The sequence below is a fragment of the Rhinatrema bivittatum genome, chromosome 4 (genome assembly GCF_901001135.1).
Source record: "Rhinatrema bivittatum chromosome 4, aRhiBiv1.1, whole genome shotgun sequence".
In the NCBI taxonomy this organism is placed as follows: Eukaryota; Metazoa; Chordata; class Amphibia; order Gymnophiona; family Rhinatrematidae; genus Rhinatrema; species Rhinatrema bivittatum.
The window spans coordinates 98,682,499-98,694,524 of record NC_042618.1 but is presented as its reverse complement, the minus strand read 5'-3'; the positions used below and the strand labels follow the sequence as shown (position 1 = coordinate 98,694,524).

Below are 12,026 nucleotides of genomic sequence, written 5' to 3'. Positions count from 1 at the left end.
AATAGTTAAAAATCATCTTGACATCTAACTTTATATATTGATAAACTTGTCAAATAAACTGCAGGAGAGTGGCCTGTGCGCACGCTGGGAGAGCCCGCTCTCCCGCGGACTTTACTGTATCGGCCCATAAGTCAAGCTAACAGCTTGCCCTATTGTTAAACAACTTTTTCACACCTCTGGTCCTCGCTGGGCTAGAGGTTTAGTGACCTTTTACACCTGCAAGCAGCATGGTGTCTGTGCTGGCAAATTTCCATTGTTGTTCTCAAACCCTATAAAGAGTCTGATACCTGGTACTAGGGCCAGATTGGCATCAACCCATCTCCTTATATATACAAGGAAATATCCTAGCCAATAAAATGCTTTATCAAAGTGACTTAATGGTCTGTTTCTCCCACTTGGACAGGGGACTTGCTCAGGGACCGGAACCTTCCTAATTAGCAAGAGTCGACAGTTCACAACAAAATTCATTGATTCAAAGTAAAAATGTTCAGTATTCTGGGTCTGGGAGTTTCAAACTGGGGATCCCAAGCCTGTGATTGGCTGTTCTTGTTAAACTTCCAGTTACTTCCCATAGAAGTAAATAGAAATTAAAAGTTTACTTCACTTCTAGGGTTGTAGTAAAGAATCAGCGCTAAAACTGAAGTGGAAAAGTGCATCGATTTTAGCATATTTTCTTGCATTAGAAGTAATTCCAATATGCAGCTTATTTCCATGAACATACATTCAAATTAGCTAACTTTTGTAGCAGTTTTTGGCAAACTAAACCCTACCTATATTGGAAATAATTTTAGAACACCAAAAAATGTGAACTGGTGCATTGTTAGTAAGATGTGTTAATTTTTGCTCACCTGATTGCTTCAGCTTCTTTGTTAGGAAACTTGAGCGACTGCAAAAAAAAAAAAAAAAAAAAGATTGTCCCCAGTGTAGGAAGGTAAAGTCTCCAGTGTAAACTAATGTGGCGCTGACACTTCATGGTTTTTGAGTTCAGTAGGAAGCAGGATGGCATATTTTAGTTACTCATTAATCCTATCTGCGCAGCCCGGCCACCTGACACTGCATATTTACAGCTTCTCTGGCAGAACGAAACCTAGAAACTGGAAGAAAATGGGATCGAAACAGACCTTTCCTATAGCTGTGTGAATAAAGAAAGATGATACTGGATACTTCTGCTAAGGAGACGACGACCATCAAATTGTTCATATTTAGGTTTCATTTTTTGCTTCTCCCGATATGGCACAATTTGGGACTCAGAGCATTTTGCTTTCAATTATGTCATTTTTAACAAGTCTACAGAGTGAGAAGATCCTGTCCGAGCTGAAGAAATGTGGCGATCTGGAGTGCGAGAGTAAGTCAATTTTTTATGGAGTGGGCAGACAGGGCTTGTAGTTGAGTCTAGCGTTTCTTTTGTAAATGTGTGTGTTATTCTGTAAGCACCCCAGTGGAATGTTTTGTAACAATATACAACTCAGAAAGGGACAAAGTTTACAGGAAATATTTGGAGACTCAGGGCCTCAAGGCAAGCACCTAGGGATATAAAGACTTTTTCTCAGCTAATGCTTCTTAAGTGCAGTAAGGCAGTGCATAATATTGAAGAAAGATCATATAATAGAAAAAAAGTTCAATAAAGGCATCAATTGTTTTTTAAATGATGCTAGGCTGCATAACCTTGATGCACACTCAGATTAAACAGGCTCAAAATAATTCATGCACTACTATAAATTATCTTGTTGATTATTCACTAATGTATACCAATTAATACAGCAATGAAGTTAAACTAAAAATGCTTATAGATGTAACCATATTTTGACATTTAAGCCACTGGAAAAGAAAGGCCTTTGTTTTAAATGACAGCCTTGAGAAAAGGCTGAAATAGGAATTGTATTCTCTTTCTAAAATAATAAAGCTCTAGGGAAAACACCTCTAGAAAAGGAAAACAACTTTTAAATGTTTGTTTGTCTTTCTGTCTTTTACTTTTTTCTATAGCATTACATTAGGCCAATGGTTCTTAATGCAAATGCTAACAAACTATTAAATTGTGCTATTTATATGTGCACTTGCGTTACTGCCGATTTCCTCATGTTATAGCTAACACACATGCAGATCACTCAATTAACAATTATTTAAATTAGGTATTAAGAACATAGGGCTAGATTTTATAAAAGTACGCCCACCAGGCGCAAACAAAAGTACGCCGGATTTTAATAGATAGGCGCATAGCCGCGCCTATCTCTTAAAATCCGGGCTTGGTACTCGCAAGGCTGCGCAAAATCGGCAGCCTGCGTGCACTGAACTGCGCAGCCTGCCTCCGTTCCCTCCGAGGCCGCTCCAAAATCGGAGCGGCCTCGGAGGGAACTTTTCTTCCACCCCCCGCACCTTCCCCTCCCTTCCCCTAACTAAGCTGGCCCCCCGGCCCTAACTAATTCCCCCCCTACCTTTATCGCGAAAGTTACGCCTGCCCGTGCACCATGGTCTGGTCCAGGGGCTGGTCCAGAGGCTGCGGCCACGCCCCCAATGACGTGCCGGCCGCGACACGCCCCCCCAGGAAAGCCCCGGGACTTACGCAAGTCCTGGGGCTTTGCGGCGCCGGCAGCCTATGCAACATAGGCTCGGTGTGTGCAGGGGGAGCTTGGGGCAGGTTTTCGGGGGGTACGCACGTATCCCTTTGAAAATCTGCCCCATAGGTTTTGCCATGCTGGGTCAGACCAAAGGTCCATCAAGCTCAGTATCCTGTTTCCATCAGTACCAATCCAGATCACAGGTACCTGGCAGGATTCCTAAGTTCAATAGATTCCAAGCTGCTTATTTCATGGACAAGCAGTGGAATTTTCCAAGGCCACCTTAATAATGATTTATGGACTTTTCTTTCCAGGAACTTATCAAAACCTTTTTTAAATCCCGCTACATTAACAGCTTTTACCATATCTTCCTGTAACAAATTCCAGAGTATAATTATGCATTAAATAAAAAAGTTTTTTTCATCTATCTGAAGGCGTATACACAAGAAAACCCTAGATTACCTTAAATGGCCAGATGCAGAGATCGGGTCCGATCCACCTTTAGCATAGACAATAGGAAATCCTGGTCCAGGAGGAAGGGATATATCTAGCCAGGCCCAGGAGGGAAGAGGAGGCCCATGGGAGCAAAAAAGACCTAGAAAAAGAACACACTACTAAACTTAAATTGTGATAACTAAATGTTGTTACTGTGCTGCAGAGAATAGCAGAACTACTTTTTGGTTTATTTTTTTGTCATTGATAAAAGATTTATGCAAAGCTTTCTGCCACAGTCCAGGCTGAATCTGTTCCCTGATTACTCTGAGGCTGCTCACAGCGCCAGAACTTATTTGTCTTAAATGTATCACCTAGTAACTTCATTGTACGTCCCCTAGTCTTTGTACTTTTTGAAAGAGTAAACAACCAATTTGCGTTTACCTGTTCTAAGCTATTTGTTTTTTATAGACCTCTGTCTATCTTATCTCCCATTGGTCATCTCTTCTCCCATCAGTCCTCTCTTCTCCAGGTTGAAGACCCCCCTAACCTCTGTAGCCTTTCCTCATAGGGGACTTGTTCCATCCCCTTTATCATTTTGGTCACCTTTCTCTGTACCTTTTTAAATTCTGCTATAACTTTTTTGAGATGTGGTGACCAGAACTGCACACACAGGCATATGTCACATGCTCAGCCCTTTTGCCTTCCAGTGGATTCATTGAGTTGCTCTCGGGTCAGCTTCTACGTCTGCTCATTTCCCCCCACTACTTCCTCTTTATTGACTTGCCCCTAGTTTGATAGACAAACTGTATGGGACTATGAAGCTGTGGCCCTCCCCCCAGGAGCCCTTCTTGCCTCCACCATGAAGCTCTCCTGCTCTCTTAGCTTTGTCTTTGTCCCTGGGAATAAAGTCTGATGCTTCCCTTGGCATGTGCCCAAACTGGGCCTATCCTCTTTCCTGCTGTTGTCTCTCACTGTCCCTGTGCGAGCTGTGAGCCTTGTCACAAACTTGGGCAGGGACAATTTTAAATCTTGGAAATACATAACTGTAGCCTGCAAAGCTGAGAAATCCTGTGATAGAGTTAAAGATTCCTTTGTGCTACTGCTAACAGGAGAAAAGGGGTGGAGTTAGGGCGAGCCCAAGAAAGAACATGCAGGGATTTCATTTTGAATTCTTTGTGTTTTTTACTCCACATATTTTGCACCTGCAAAGCATGAAGGATAAAGAGTCCCCATGGCACCGGCCCACTGAGGGATTTTCAAAGGGATACCCCATAGGAAATTGGCTCACAGACTCGGAGAGTTTCAAAATTGCCATCCAAACGGAGTTCGACAAAGGCAGTTTATTCCAGGGCACTGATGGTAATTGTGTTTCTCGACATTTTGAATGTCAGGGACCAGCTCTAGCTTCCTTAAATTACATGGACTGGCTGCAGGGCTAATAAGTGGATTAACTATTATTAATTATTAATGCTGGATGTAAGTATCTAAGTGCCTTAATGGGGTTCACCTAACAATAAAAAGTTAACCACACCTAGAAAATGGCCTCCATGTTCATTAAATATTCCCCATGCCTCCTCCATGCCAGGCTGACAAAAGGATCCTAGTAATTCTGACTCCCATGCTGTGTGAGGTTGAGAGTGTCAGTGGGATCATTTTGAATTTGGTTCTGTGGCCAGCAGGAGGAAAAATGGCTTCTTCTTGCTGGAAAATCTTGTGAAGACTATGTGGGAATGAGTTTGGTCTGGAGAAGTGGATATTGAATGGGTCTAGTGGCCCCTTAGCTCACTGAGTGGCAGTCAAGAGGGCCTGGAAACCCATTTATGAGGGATCTGCATATGGATAATCTAAATGCGGAAAACATAATGAGCCAGTTTTTTATTCAGTTCAGATCAACCAAAACAAATGGGCACAGTCTTCTGAAAAATATGAATCCTGTTCAGATTATTCAGTTTGGTTATTTAAAGTCTATGCGGAAGTAAAACAATAATTTTTTTAACTTGAAGCCAGAACAGAGCAGGGAGGGGATGGGACAAGGAAGGAAAAGGACCAATCATGGTCGGAGACCATCATCCTGGTGTTGCAGGAAGTGATCTTGTAGCAAAGACCTGCTATCCAGGTAATGCATTGTTCTCTCGTACTAAGGACAAGTCTCCCAGGGCTACTGGCCAGGAGGGAAGGGTTAGGTTGGCTGTCATTGTTGGTGATTCAATTATTAGAAATGTAGATTGCGGAGTGGCTGGTGGACGTGAGAACAGCCTGGTGCAAAGGTGGCGGACCTCATGCATCACATAGATAGAATTTTAGACAGTGCTGGGAAGGAGCCGGCTGTCATGAAACATAGGAAAATGTGGGAGGGAGGTTCTGGAAGCTGAATTTAGGATTTTAGGTAGAAATCTGAAATCCAGAACCTACAGAGTAGCATGCTCTGAAATGCTCCCTGTTTCACGTGCAAGTCCCCATAGGCAGGCAAAGCTCCAGAGTCTCAATGCGTGGATGAGACAATGGTGCAGGGAAGAAGGATTCAGCTTAGAAAGGAACTGGGAAACCTTTTTGGAAGGGGGAGACTTTTCCGAAAGAATAGGCCCCACCTTAACCAGAGTGGAACCAGGCTCATGACACTAACGTTTAAAAAGGAGATAGAAAAGCTTTTAAACTAGAACAAAGGGGAAAGCATACAGTCACTCAGCAGTGCTTGATTTGGAGGGAAGTATCTTCAAAGGATACTAATGAAACAAGAGAGTTAGGGATCCCAAAAGAGAGGTTCCAATAGAAACAAAAGTAGTCCATGTGCCTATAAGTAAAGAATCACCTGAGCTAAAGAATTTCAAATTATCCCAATCAACTGAAAAGCAGGTTGTTAATACAAACAAAAAATGCACTTTGAAATATTTGTATGCCAATGCTAGACATCTAAGAAGTAAGATGGGAGAGTTAGAGTGTATAGCAGTGAATGATGACAAAGATATAATTGACATCTCAGAGACCTGGTGGAAGAAGGATAACCAATGGGACAGTGCCATACCAGGGTACAAATGATATTGCAATGATAGGGAGGATCAACTTGATGGGGGTGTGGCACATTATGTCCGGGAAGGTATAGAGTCTAACAGGATGAATATCATACAAGAGACTAAATGCTCAGTGGAATCTATATGGGTAGAAATACTATATGTGCTGGGTAAGAGAACAGCAATAAGAATATACTACTGTCCATCTCACCAAAATGATGAGACGGATGAGGACATGTTAAGAGAAATCAGGGAAGCTAACCAATTTGGCAGTGCAGTAATAATGGAAGATTTCAGTTACCTCAGTATTGACTGGGTAAATGTAACAACAGGACATGCTAGAGACATAAAGTTCCTGGATGTAATAAACTATTACTTCAGGGAGCAATTGGTTCAGGAACCAATGAGAGAGTGAACTGTTTTAGATCTAATTCTGAGTGGAATGCAGGATTTGGTGAAAGAGGTAACTGTGGTGGAGCCACTTGGCAATAGTGATCATAACATGATCAAATTTGAATTAATGACTTGGAAGGGGGGATAATATGTAAATCTACAGCTCTAACACTAAACTTTCAAAAGGGAAACTTTGATAAAATGAGGAAAATAGAAAAAAACTAAAAGGTTCAGCTGCAAAGGTTAAGCATGTACAAAAGGCATGGACATTGTTTAAAAATATAATCTTAGAAGTGCAGTCCAGATGTATTCCACGTATTAAGAAAAGTGGAAGGAAAGCCAAACGATTACCAGCATGTTTAAAAAGTGAGCTGAAAGAGGCTATTTCAGCCAAAAAAAAAAATCCTTCAAAAATTAGAAGGATCCATCTGAATAAAATAGGAAAATGCATAAGCATTGTCAAGTTAAATGTAAAACATTGATAAGACAAGCTAAGGCCTGGATTTTCCTGGCAGGGATGGGGGGGGGGGGGCAGCGGGCCTGCAAAAGCCGGCAGCGATCGCACCACCGTGGTGTTATCGCTGCCAGCTTTCACACCTAATAGTGCCACCGTGAAAGGTGGTGCTATTGGGCGCGCTACTGGCGGTGATAACGTGGCTTACCTTATCGCCGCCAGCGAAGATACCGCCGTGTCCGCCTCCTCACCGCCCCAACTCCTCCCCTCCCCACCATGACTCCGCCCTCCGCTTGCGTGCGATACAGATAGAAAATAACCCTTTAAGAGAGAATTTGAAATGAAGTTGGCCGTAAAGGTAAAAGCTCATAACAAAAACTTAAAAAAATATATCCAAAGCAGGAAACTTGCAAGGGAGGCGGTTGGACCATTAGATGACCAAGGGGTTAAAGGGGCTGTTAGGAAAGAAAAGGCCATCGCGGAAAGACTAAATTAATTCTTTGCTTCCATGTTTATGAATGAGGATGTTGGTGAGATATCAGTTCCTGAGACAGTTTTCAAAAGTAATGATTCGGAACCAAATCACGGTGAACTTGGAAGATGTAGTAGATCAGATTAGCAAATCACCTGGACTGGATGGTATACACCCCCGGGTTCTGAAAACGAAAAAATTAAATTTATTAAATTAGATTAAATTTCAGTTTTATTAGTAAAAATTTGTAACCTATCATTAAAATCACCTGAAGACTGGAGGATGGCCAATGAAAACCTGATATTTAAAAAAGGTTCCAGGAGTGATCTGGGAAACTATAGACGTGTGAGCCTGACTTCAATGCCAGGAAAAATTGTGAAAACTGTTCTATAGAACAAAATCACAGAACATATACAAAGACATGATTTAATGGAACATAGCCAGCATGGATTTACCTAAGGAAGTCTTGCCTCACAAATCTGCTACTTTTTTTGAAGGGGATAATAAACATGGATAAAGGTGAACCAGTAGATGGTAATGTATTTGGATTTTCAGAAGGTGTTTGACAAAGTTCTTCATGAGAGGCTTCTAAGAAAACTAAAAAGATATGGGATCAGAGGCAATGTTCTTTCTTGGATTGCAAATTAGTTAAAAGGCAAGAAACAGAGAGTAGGATTAAATGGTCAGTTTTCTCAATGGAAAAAAGATAAACAGTGGAGTGCCTCAGGAATCTGTACTTGGACCGGTTCTTTTCAATATACTTATAAATGATCTGGAAAGGAATACGACGAGTGAGGTGATCAAATTTGCAGGAGGACCTTGCAAGACTGGTAGATTGAGCTTCCAAAGAGCAAATGAAATTTAATGTGGACGAGTGCAAGGTGATACTTTTAGGGAAAAATAACCCATGCTGTAGTTATATGATGTTAGGTTCCAAATTAGGAGTTACCACCCAGGAAAAAGATCTAGGCATCAGAGTGGATAATACCTTGAAATCGTCAGCTCACTGTGATGTGATGGTCAACAAAGCAAAGAGAATGTTAGGAATTATTAGGAATGGAATGGTAAATAAAACATAGAATGTCATAATACCTCTGTATCACTCCATGGTGAGACCACATCTAGAGTACTGTGTGCAATTCTGATCACTGTATCACAAAGAAGATATAGTTGCATTGGAGAAGGTACAGAGAGGGGTGATCAAAATGTTAATGGGGATGGAATGGCTCCCCTATGAGGAAAGGCTAAAGAGGTTAGGGCTGTTTAGCTTGGAAAAGAGACGGCTGAGGGGGGATATGATAGAGGGCTATAAAATGAGAGGACTAGAACAGGTAAATGTGAATCAGTTATTTACTCTTTCATATAATAGAACTGGGGGGGGGGGGGGGGGCACTCAATGAAGTTAGCAAGTAGCACATTTAAAACAAATTGGAGAAAATTCTTTGTTGCAGAGGATGTATTTAGGGCACTTAGTTTAGCTGGTTTAAAAAGGTTTGGATAAGTTCCTGGAGGAGAATTCCATAAATTGCTATTAATCAAGTTGACTTAGAGAAGAGCCACTGCTATTACTGGCATGAGTAGCTTGGGATCTATTTAATGTTTGGGTATTTGGCGGGTACTTGTAACCTGGATTGGCCACTGTTGGAAACAGGATGCTGGGCTTGATGGATCCTCAGTCTGTCCCAGTATGGCAACTTCTTATGTTCTTATCACTTTTTCAACTGCCTATCAGAGCTGGCAGCTACATGCCATGACTTAATTATTTTATTAGGTGAAAATGGAACTAAGAGTACTTTGAGCAGTCATCATTTTATTTATTCATTCTTCTGTTGGATCTCATATACAGCAGATATTCTGAAATTCTTGCTTCAAAACCTAGAGTGAAAAAAAATTAGCAAAAAGACACTAATCTAGAGAAGAAAGTAAAATATTCTTTTAGGGTCACTTATGGATACTGTGCCTAGCTATTGTTTGGGGTGCTAGCTAGTAACAGGAGAAGGACTGTAATCTTGTGAGAGGATTACAGCTTGTATCATCAGGATAAGTCTACCACTACAGCTGACACTGTGCCAGTAGCTGCAGGCAAAAGAGAGACATAGCAACATAGTACTGATGGCAGAAAAAGACCAAATGGTCTATTCAATCTGCCCAGCAAGTTTCCATTGGTAGTAACTGCCGCTCTGTGCAGTGTTCTACCAGGCCTTATGTTAAGGGTAGAAACTGCTGCTCCATGTGGGTTACCTCCAAGCGGTTACTACCCTTAATAAATAAGCCTGATACTTTGATGCAACTCCAACATTGATCTCTGCTTCAACAGCAAGGCATAATGGTGCATTGGATTCAAAGGCAACCAATGAGGGCCCCTGACTTTTACGGTCTGGGGAAACTGTTAAGCAAGGGGGTAACCTACATGACGCAGTAGACACTACCATACGCTTGCTAGGCACTTAGTTTAGCTGGCACTGATAGCAGAAAAGGACCAAAAGAATGAACCTTTTGGTCCTTTTCTGCTATCAGTTCTAAGTTTCTTTGTTGAGGATAGTAATATTTACAATCAAAACCAAGCAACTGTCAAATTCATAATAAAATTACTATCAACATTTTTATGGAGTGAGCAGCTTTCTTGATAATTCAGACAATGCTGCTTGATTGTGCTTTGCTTTTGGACTCAGCCATAGAAGCAGTCCAGTGCTCTTTCTCTAATGTCTTTGTATCAGTACCACAATCTGTAAAAGTCAGGGTCCAGCGTTGGCTCTCTTCTGAAACCAATTTCTCTTTTTCCTCCACCATCAAAGCAGAGAGCAATGTTACAGTTGTGTCATAAGCATCAAGGCTAATTGGTTAAGGGTAGTAATCCTCATGTGTTCTGTTAAGGGTACAACTGTTACTCCATGCAGTTAACTCTCATGCACCCTTTCCTTCATTTCCAACATTTAGTCTTTAGGGAACCACTGTGTTTGTGCCAGGCCCTTTTGCATTTGTTTACTTTTTTCATCCTCATCTCTTCTGGAAGAGTATTACAGACATGAACCACCCTCTCCATGAAGAAATATTTCTCCCAGGACAAGCAGGATGGTCGTCCTCACATATGGGTGACATCATCAGATGGAGCCCTGTCATGGAACACTTTTGTCAAAGTTTCTAGAACTTTGACTGGCACACTGAGCATGCCCAGCATGCCACTAATCCTGCAGCCACCAGGGGTCCCCCTTCAGTCTCTTTTTTCCGCGCAGCAGTTGCCTTGCGGTTTAGGAGCTCTGTGAGAAATTTCTCACAACTTTTCTCACGGAACTATTTGAAGTTTATCTTCTTAAAAAATCCCTCATCGGGGTCCCCCATCGCGCTCCATTCCCTCCGACGCTCAATAAGTGTTTTTTCCGGTACTTGCGGTTGGTTCCCGGCGGCTTACCGCTTCGGTACCCAATGGTCACCGACCACACGCCCGCCAAATTTTAACATGGCGACCGGGTTTAGGAAATGCCCCGAGTGTCTGAGGACCATGTCCATAACGGACCCACATGAAGTCTGTGTTTTGTGCTTAGGCCCCTCGCACGAAATTTGTCGATGCCCTAGTTGTGCACAAATGACCCACAAAGGCCGTCACGCTTGCCTGGACAAAATGGAGCAGTTGTTTGCTTCAAAACATACTGCTCCATCGACGCTAGTTCAAGCGCCACCGACTGTGGAGGGTCCGTCTACCTCGCAGACGATTCACCAGGAGCACCAATCACAGGGTGACCATCCATCACCAACTCCATTGAGGACATCGGTGACATCATCCTCGGTGCTGGGGAAAGACCGGACTGAGAACCGAGGAAAACATCGATACCTGCACCGACGGGCGTCCCCGACCGGTGCCGGCACCGATACCGCAGCAGCATCGACTTCCTTAGAGCCGCCTGCGAACAGGGCCTGGGAAGAGGAGCCCCCATACTCCTCTGGACCCGGGACCCCTAGGCGTTCCCCACCGATATCGATGCCGGGCACCGAGCCTCCATGGGCCCCCGTGGAGGCTCCGGTGATGCCTAGCCTGCCTTCTACCCCAATCGCCGTGCCACCCATGCCGGCTTTCTGGGAGGAATTGAACTGCAAGTTTCAAGAGGCAGTGCTGAAAGCCTTACAAGGCTTCCAGTCGCCGCTGGTGCTGGCCCCATACCAGCCCCGTAACTGGCTTCCTTGATGATGGCACTGCTCCTCAAGCACCTCAATACGCTCATCAGTGCCATATCGACTCCTCTGCCACTGGATACACTGGCATCAAGTCAACCATCGAGGCCTCTGCAGATCCCGATTCCAGTACCAGATTCCTCGAAGGAGAAGGATCGATTCCTGGTCACGTCCCTCCATGGGAACCGTCAATGCTGGAGTCCATACCAGGGCCATCGGGGCTACCGATACCCAAGCGCACCTCATCTACCCCGATGCCCTCAATGCCGGTGCCAATTCCATCGATGCCAGTGCCGATTCTCTCTTCCAGGATCTACATATTCAGATCCTTCAGTCTTGCCTCATAAGTCTTCTGTTACAGACCCCACACCATTTTGGTCACCTTTCCAGGACTGCCTACCATCCTGTCCTTATCCTTTTTAAGATACGGGCTCCAGATCTGAACACAGTACTCCAGAGGAAGCCTCACCAAGGACCTGTACAAGGGCATTATCACTTCCTTTTTCCTGCTGGTTATTCCTCTCTCTATTCAGTCCAGCATT

General features: G+C 43.2%; 1 protein-coding gene across 3 annotated transcripts in view; it reads left to right on the top strand.

The window, feature by feature from the left end:
• Window positions 1-1,055: 1,055 nt before the first annotated feature.
• Window positions 1,056-12,026, top strand: part of MIA2 (MIA SH3 domain ER export factor 2) — a 316,566-nt gene continuing 305,595 nt past the window's right edge. For 2 of the 3 annotated variants that reach the window (XM_029598487.1, XM_029598488.1), the window contains exon 1: window positions 1,056-1,345. In XM_029598487.1, coding sequence (XP_029454347.1) covers window positions 1,231-1,345 — 115 coding nt within the window. In that variant the 5' untranslated portion in view covers window positions 1,056-1,230. The remainder of the gene's footprint in view (window positions 1,346-12,026) is intronic. The other variant, XM_029598489.1, reaches the window with a different exon arrangement.